We start from the raw sequence: 8,698 nt of genomic DNA on the forward strand, positions 1-8,698 counted from the left end.
TATGCAAAGTCCATGGCCGTTTGCAGTTTGGGGCATAGATTTGATCGGATCTTTGCCCATAGGGAAGGGCGGCGTCAAGTATGTCGTGGTTGCCGTTGACTATTTCACTAAATGGGCTGAAGCCGATCCACTCGCAACCATAACGACCAAAAAGGTCTTGGACTTTGTGATCAAGAACATCATTTGTCGCTATGGATTTCCAAGGAAGATCGTCTCAGATAACGGCACCCAGTTCGATAGTGATTTATTCACGAATTTTTGCGAACGGCATGGCATTATCAAAAGCTTTTCTTCAGTCTCTCATCCCCAAGAAAATGGACAAGTTGAAGCAGTCAACAAAATGCTGAAGGATACACTGAAGAAAAGACTAGAAGAAGCTAAGGGGGCGTGGCCAGAACAATTGCCTGAAGTACTTTGGTCATACAGAACTTCCCACCGAACAGCAACGGGTCATACTCCATTCTCTTTGGCTTATGGATATGAGGCTATGTTGCTTGTTGAGTTAGATCCGCCTTCGCATCGCAGAATAACATACGACCAAGGCTCAAACAACCAACTATTGATGGAATCCCTCGACTTAATCGATGAGAAACGTGAGTAAGCCCAACTCTGAGTAGCTGCGTAACAGCAAAAAGTCGCCCGATATTTCAACTCTAAAGTGCGAGAAAGAAAGTTCAGCGTTGGAGATATTGTACTCTGAAGAGTTATTCTAAACACTCACGACCAAGCTGCTGGAGTACTCGGACCTAATTGGGAAGGGCCATACCAGATTGAAGAAGTCCTTCACCCAGGCACCTATAAACTTGCTCGCTTAAACGGAGATCTCGTTCCTCACTATTGGAATGGAGAACACCTGCGCAAGTACTATCAATAAACAATTCTTCTTAAAGAATTTGCTTGATTTAATTTTACTTTTTACAAGTTTTTAAAAGGGTTGGTCATTTTAGATGACTGACCGCTTATAAGTGTAAGATCTTATTGATCACTCATACAGACATGTTTCATCCATTTATTACGAGAAATATAAGGGACTATGCGCAGCCAGTCATTTCTTGCCAATTATTGTATTTATTACAAGTATTTGATCATTACGTGTGTTGTTTTGTTGTATTAAAATTTCAATTATTTTGCTCCGAGCAGTATTGTTCAAACATGTTTTGGTCAAGGCAAGTGACCAAGGACCTAAAGCTCCTCGATCACTAGGGGGCATATAAGGTACAAGTAAGCAAAGCATATCATCAAAAGGTATGTAAACACATGAGCAAAATAAGTGAAAGCATGCTAGGGTACTTAGAGTATTTTTCAAAATTTTGTATTTTGTTAAATCAAACCAAAGTGCTATGCTAAGTTCGGTCATGCGAATAGATGTTATAATAAAATGAAAATGTATTATAATATCAAAAACGAATTACTTTACACCGCGAGCAGTATTGCTCGGATGTGATTGTTCGATTAAAAGGAAAATAGCTACCCACGTAGCAATAAAAAATTAATGTCTTTACATCATGACCAGTAGGTCGTGTAATTAAAAGATTAAAAGATAGAAAGAGAAAAGACTAAGAGGCTGGAGGGTCTTGAGGAGCGTTCTTCATTGTCTGCACCGTCTATCCCTATTGCCAGAGAGATCTCTGGGGAAGCAGGAAAATTAGCCCTCTCTTCTTCCTCCAGACGAATGGCACATTGAGACATTAGTGTCCGCCTCAGGCATTCTGACAGATAGTTGAAGTTAGCCTCCCAGTTGTGCTTCCAAGACTCGTAGAAGCAAAGATGAGTGGCTTCCTTGTACTTCTCCAAGTTCCTGGCCTCGAGTTCCTCAAGCTCCTTCACGCGCTTTTCCAGCTCCTCCGTCTCCTGCTTGCTCGCAATCAAATCAAGCTCGAGCTGCTTGCATTGTTGGTAGTTGAGTTTGGCGCTTTCCCTGAATCTTTCTTTGTCTTCATTGGATTTCTTCAGGGCGTCCCGAACCTCCAGCAGGTCCTCGGTCAGAGTGGCTTTTTGCTCGAGCAGTTCCTCTTTTTGTTTAGACAGCTCCGCACTCTTCTCAAGCAACTCGTCGTTCTGCTTAGTTAGCTTGTTGTTCTTCTCGAGCAAGTCGGCATTTTTCCCTTCAAGAGCTTACTTAGCCTCAGCAAGCCTGGTGTCAAAATTTTTACTCTTGGACACCATTGCACCTGCACGGCACCAACCAGTGGTCACGGTTAGTAATCCCTGCAATCAGATGAAAGGGTAAGGCGATGACAGAAAATCAAAAGCAAATTATTCAGCATCAGGAGGTAACGTACGCTAACAAGCTCATTCAGCCCTCGGTTGAGTATTTGGTCAGTCTCCATGGAAATGGTTTCGTTAACGGCCTCTTGAATGTGTTTGTGCTTGGAGAGCTTGTATATCCTCTCCCTGGCTGAGCTGATCACGATGCTGGACATGGAGCCTTCGGGCTGTGTACGTTGTGTTTGGCTGGTAGGGACCTGAGGAGTAGGGTGCTGGTCGACGGGTGTTGGAGGAGTGGAATGCTGGTCGACCGGAGGAGTTGAGGCCGGCTGCTCGGGTGGCGATGGAGGTGGCGTGTTCTCCTTTGAAGGGACAGTGGCTGGAGGGTCCTCAGTTCGGGCCTTCTTTGAGGCGATTTTACTGCTGTCCCCCCGAGTCCTCTTGTTGTCTTTCTTCTTGCCTGAAGATGCAGTGGCAACCTTGTAATGCTCGAACACGTCTCCAGATGACATATCTGCACAAAAAGAAACAACACAAATAGTGAGACAAGATACATAGACTGTAACATCCCAAATTTCCTAATAGGGCTTAGTGCCTGGATTAGGGGGCCGGGAGGCAATAATTGAGTTATTATGTGAATTATATTATAATATAATCATGCTTGTATGTTAGAGATATTAAATATGTGTATGTGGGCCTGTTTCTTATAAGAAGGGTATTGAGTAGTTTGACCCGTTTGGGGTATGAATGCTAATATGTGTTTGTGTGATTAAGACCACATTATTATGCAGACATATTTGGGTTACTTGGCGAGAGGCGATCCCGATGAGCAAGTTAGCGGAAAAGTCACAACGAGGTCTAAATACCCGGTTCGGGGTGAACTTAGGGGTGTTCTAGTAATTTAGTACATTACCGGGAATTAGTGGGTAATGGGAATTAATTGGTAACCGTGTGAGAATATTGGAAGTAGCGGGAATTGTAGGATGCAAATTGTGGATAGCGGGATTTAAAGCAAAGGACAAAATTGCCCTTGTGGATATTTGAGGTATAAGCTAAGAACAAGGGGTAACTTAGTCTTTTCCACTCAGGTTTAAGATTTAGCTGGCTAGGATATACACAGAAAGTTTAGGAAATTACATGAAAAAGGAATTCAGCAGCTCCCTTTCTCTCTCCCTCGGTTATTCTAGGTGCCATGGAAGCTTGAGTTTTTGGAAAATTGAAGAGGATCAAAGCTTGGGAAATCAAGGTGTTAGGCTTGGGGATTAGTTGAAGGGCGTTCTTCATCTCTGAGGTAAGATTTTAACTCAGTTGCTTTTGGTGATTCTGTGATTGTTGGTTGAAGTTTAAGGTTTATGCATGTTAGATAGTTGGAAGGTTGAGTTTATGGGTTTTGATAAGTTTTATTATAGTATATGGCTGGGTTTTGTTTTTGGAAGGGTTGTGATAATTATGGGAACTGGATTGGAAGGTTAGGTTGGAATTAGATGGGTTTTAGGTGGGTTCGGTTGAAGAAAAACCCAGAAATTTCTGGGTTCGTGGTGGTGAGCCGCGGCCTGCGAAGGGATTTTTGAGCCAGCAGGGCTCGGAGGCAGGGGCGGGCCGCGGTGCACGTTGGTTTCCAGGGAGGCCAAGCCTCTAGAATTAGAGGCGGGCCGCGGCTCGGGTGTGAGGGGTCGCGGCCCTTGAGGGGAATTTTGGCTTAAATGGGATTTTTAGATTGGGAACTTAACCATTTGGGCTCGGGATCTATTTTACTTCCTTGTTAAGTGGAATTCGATGTCCCGGAGGCTAAGAGTTGGTCTGGAAATGGTTATTTACCTGTTATTGATGGGAACTTCTTTATCGCGGTTGTGATTAGGGTTTTCGCTAAGGGCTTGAATCGGGGGTCGTACTCAAAGGGTCGTCGCTAATAACCCGCATACTGGCCAAAGGTAAGAAAACTGCACCTGTTATGTGAATGCTTTATTAGAGCTTAGTTAAGGTAATGAACATGATTATAATTATGTTGCGAATGTCTGATTAGGTACACTGTAACGTGCATAATTATGATTATGCTTATGACTGTTGAGTGAATGTATTATAATGCATTGTGTGATTATTTGATAAGTATGCTATATGAAACATGTGATTGTCTGTTATGACTGTGAAGTTTAGTTTATAAACTAGGGTATCATTAGGATGTTAAGTGGAGATCAACTTATTAGTTGAGAATATGAAGGGCTCTAGGAGATCCTTATTAGTTGAGAATCCCAAGGCTTCAACTTATAAGTTGGAGGCACGTGGTGGCTTGACTTATAAGTCAAGGGCATAAGGAACTTAGTTTATAAGCTAAGATTGGCATAATGCACGTGGAGTGCAGGCCACCATGGCTGGGCCACCCTGGGGGTGCAACATGCACTTGACTGGCTCGAATTCTAACAACTTGATAGAAAGTGCGACATGCACTAGTGTGACTCTATAGTTTCCAATTGAGTTTAATGAATGCGCTGGATTCAATTATTACTGTTTGATGGTTGTTTTATTCACTGAATTATTGATTATGTTTTCTTGCTGAGTCTTCTGGCTCACAGGTGCTTTGTGGTGCAGGTAAAGGTAAGGAGAAGCTCAACCAGCCATGAGTCGGAGGGCAATAGCAGTGGTATGTACATATGCAGTCCGATCGACCACCACGGCCGAGATGCTCAGAGGAACTAGGGTTAAACCCAGCTTTTGCCGCTTAGGACGGCTTATTGTGTAATCTGAGTTTTGTAATACGCTTTTAAACTAACATTTTTGGGATCCCATGTAAAGAACTTATCTTTAACTTAATGGAAATGTTTATGAGATGATCAAAAGTTTTTAATACCCAAACCTTAGTGGCTTAATCACATGTTTAGTCCAAATGACTTGTTAGTAAGTCCAGCACTGGTTTCAAAACACACCTGGTAATGGACCCTAATTAGCAGGGCGTTACATAGACGGAGCTAAAAATGAAAGTAAAGAGATTATAAGTAAAGTACCCACGCTACAACTACTGGTCGCTACATTACTTACTGAACTACTTACTGCCTGGAAGAAATCTGAACTTAAGATTGGAGTATACTTAAAGTTGACGTCCCCGTCAAATAAGTGACAGGGAATTGGAAAACTATCTAAGAGCAAAAGATCAGTACCGTTCTCATCTGAAGATTCGTCGATGGGAGCGGGGGGTTCAGTGGCCTTCTTTTTTCCTTTTCCCTTTGGGGCGGGGGGAGCAGCAGCCCGCGGAGTGCTGGAAGGTTCCCTGATTGTTACTCCAGTGGCCCTCCTCGGAGGGGGTTGTTCCACGTTTGGGTGCTGCTCGGGAACCTCTCCGTCAGTAGCACTCCCTGCTGTTGACTCCCTCACATCCTGATGAGGGGCCAAAAGGCCGACCAGCCTAAGGTTAGCCTCTATGGCCAGATGCTTGACATTTTTCTCCACGTCAGTCGTACTGGCCAAGAGGACTGATCTTAACTCCATGTCTGGAGTGGGGTATGGTCGCAACCATGGGCCTGAAAGGCACTAAAAATCTAAGAAAGTGTAGAGAAAAAATTATAGAAAGATTAATGACCAGTGGTACAAAGACGTTACCTCCTGAGTGAAGGCCAGGTTATTCGTGACCATGTCAGTCGTAAGGAAATACTCCTGATAGTACTTCCCCACGTTCGATATGTGAGTGGTGTCGGACAGGAAAGTGCGCCCTGTTTCTTGATGACAAAAGTGAAAAAACCCCATGCTTTCTTGGTTGGGGTTAGACTTGAGGTCGATTAGATAATTAACCTCATGTGGTGATGGCACAGGCCATTTTTTGTGGCTATAAAGGATATAGAGTGCTGCAAGCATTCTATATCCATTGGGAGTTATTTGGAAAGGGGCGACCCCGAAGTAGTTGGCCACCCCTTGGAAAAAAGGATGAAGAGGCAAGGTAGCCCCTGCCTCAATGTGGTACCTCGACCATGCACTGAAAGCGCCTCCAGGAAAGTTCGCCCATTGGTCTTGAGTGGGTCGGACTAGTGTCACCCCCATGAGTCCATATTTTATGATATAGTTGGCGATCATCCTGATCATTACCCGACTGATAGGTACAACATACCATTCAACATCTGGTTGAATAACATTTCGGGGTTGAGCATGAGTTTGGATTTTGGGTCAGGAATATTTTCTTCTCGACCACTGGTCAAGGGAATTTCAGCCCGAGGAGCAGGTTGATTTGAAGGATTGGGAGTTTTCTTTTTCTGGGCTGTAGTTTTTGCTCGACCCATATTTTGAACGAGGGTTGATGGAGTGTTTGAAGTGGCATGAGAAAAAGGAATTTCAGGTATTAGCAACGACGATTGCTCCTCGTCCTCAAGCAGTTGAGCTAGTAAGTCGTCGTCGATGGGTCTTTCACCTCCCCATGAATCTTGCATGAAAAGCTGTGAACAGAGAAAGGGGGAGGTAAGACGTAAATCTTAAAAGCTTGTGTTGAGAGTTGGAATAACGTTGCTCGCGTATAAAAATTAAGTTTTTATATGGCCAGCAGCATTATAACAAAAACACTAAGTTCTATACAAGCAGTTTGAAAAATAGATTGAAAAGCGGAAGTAAAAAGTTTTTCAAGAAAAAGCTTTTTCGACTCTGAAGGGGTGGAAAAACCCAGTTTTTCAACTAGCTTAAAAATTAAATTTTTGCTTCGATTTTACACCCTAAATCTACAATCTCGACTACCAAACTAGCTCCTAACTCCTACGAAATGTAATTTCGCTGTCCTATCAAGCATCGATCAATATGCCCACTACCCCAAAACAGTTTCGACCAAGAACAGTCATGAACACAGATTTGAATACACAAAAAATAGTTTTGCATGGCATCTCAAACATCCAAGGGGTTCTTAAAACTTACTTGGATGAAAAGAGGGGTCTGAAATGAAACAGCTTTGAGCATCCGAGCGGAGGATCCTTAGAACAACGATGGAAGCTCTTCAAGTTTTCTGGGCTCTGAAATTCGAGGTTCTTAGGAGTTCTTGATGAGAAAATGGCGAATGAAAAGTAAAAAGTAAAAAAATGGATTTGGGGTATTATATATAGTGACTGCGACACGTTAAAAGAGGTAATCATGAGTTACTTTTTCTAAGCATGGGGAAGTGAAATGGCTGTTGGACACAATCTTGGGAAACCGAAAAGACTTGATTAGACATGATTGGTCACCTTTTTCGAGAAAGCATGGACGGTTTTGACAGATTTCGTGGGGTATTCGAAGAGTCGGTTTCCTAAGTTTACTTATTGCTGGTCGCAATAAATAAACTTGGGGGGGGGGGCGGGGGGGGGGGGGGGGGGGGGGAATGTTTACCCAAAAAACGGTTGCTGATGACGTTGCGAGAATTTCTCACACGTTGTTGACACGTGGAGAAAGTACTGCTCAACTATCGACCAGAAGCACACCGCATCGTCAAGGTTAATTTTTGATACCACCTGGCTGGTCGTATAACCTAATTTATTTCCTTCTTAAGTTGTAATCTTATAATAACTTCATTGAATATTTCTTCATTATTATCTTGATACGCGATTATTAAGGAAAGATACGGCGCATTGGCATGGGTAACCCTCCTTGAGCCTATAAATATGCATGAAATAGCTCAAGGAAGGGACTTTTGGATTTTTTGATTCCTGAATATTTTTGTGAAATATGGAGAGAAAAAAGAGCTAAAGTGAGTTGTTCAGTGTCTAATTGTAATACATTCAAGGTTTGTGAAACTCAAGAACCCTAGTTCTTTGACCACGACTTTGAGATTCAATAATAACAATATCACTAAGTGGACGTAGGTCATTACCATTTTTTTGGAGCCGAACCACTATAATTCCTTGGAGTTTTCTTCCTTTCCGTTAGATCATTTTTCTCATTCTTGCTTTATACTTTGTCGTACATTTGACTCAGTGTCGTTGGCCAAATCGAGGGTCAACAGTATTGACAAATAAGTCAAGAATGGTCTTAGCGTGTTTAACGCAAGCCGACAAAGATTAGACCTAATCGACATCTGCATTGAATGACTCATCATGAGCATTAATGCCGGACCGACCTCAAGTTCGATGAAAACTAAAAGCGCTTGTCTAGCCTATGGCTTGTCACTTAGAGCCAGGGCCAGAAGGCCCAGGTGACTGCATCGTCACATGGCTATGGGTGCTGAGCCCCATAGTGACTCACTCATCAGTCACTCATCTAGTTTACATTAGTGACTTGCTCATCAGTCACTCATCTGGTTTACGTTAGTGACTTGCTCATCACTCACTCATCTAATTAGGGCTATAAGCCCCATCATGGTTAAACAGAACCTTAAAGTGTTATTCACTCATCTGTTCAGGGCTATAAGCTCTGTATGATTATCATGATCATCATTTGATATTATTTACATGCAGTAATGAGTTTTCTTCTGGGTTTTGGCTCACGGGTGCTATGTGGTGCAAGTAAAGGGAAAGAAAAGCTCACCTAGCCTTGAGTGGAGAGCTTAGGTGGT

The 8,698-nt window shown here is 42.9% G+C and overlaps 1 protein-coding gene across 1 annotated transcript; it reads right to left on the reverse strand.

Moving 5' to 3' along the window:
• Positions 1-2,115: 2,115 nt before the first annotated feature.
• LOC133785751 (uncharacterized) lies at positions 2,116-2,720 on the reverse strand. The gene is made up of 2 exons (XM_062224967.1): positions 2,283-2,720; positions 2,116-2,208 (listed from the first exon to the last, which is right to left on the reverse strand). The coding sequence occupies exons 1-2, from the start codon at positions 2,718-2,720 to the stop codon at positions 2,116-2,118; spliced, it is 531 nt and encodes a 176-aa protein (XP_062080951.1).
• Between the last annotated feature and the right edge of the window lie 5,978 nt (positions 2,721-8,698).

Source organism: Humulus lupulus, chromosome 6 (assembly GCF_963169125.1).
Source record: "Humulus lupulus chromosome 6, drHumLupu1.1, whole genome shotgun sequence".
NCBI lineage: Eukaryota > Viridiplantae > Streptophyta > Magnoliopsida > Rosales > Cannabaceae > Humulus > Humulus lupulus.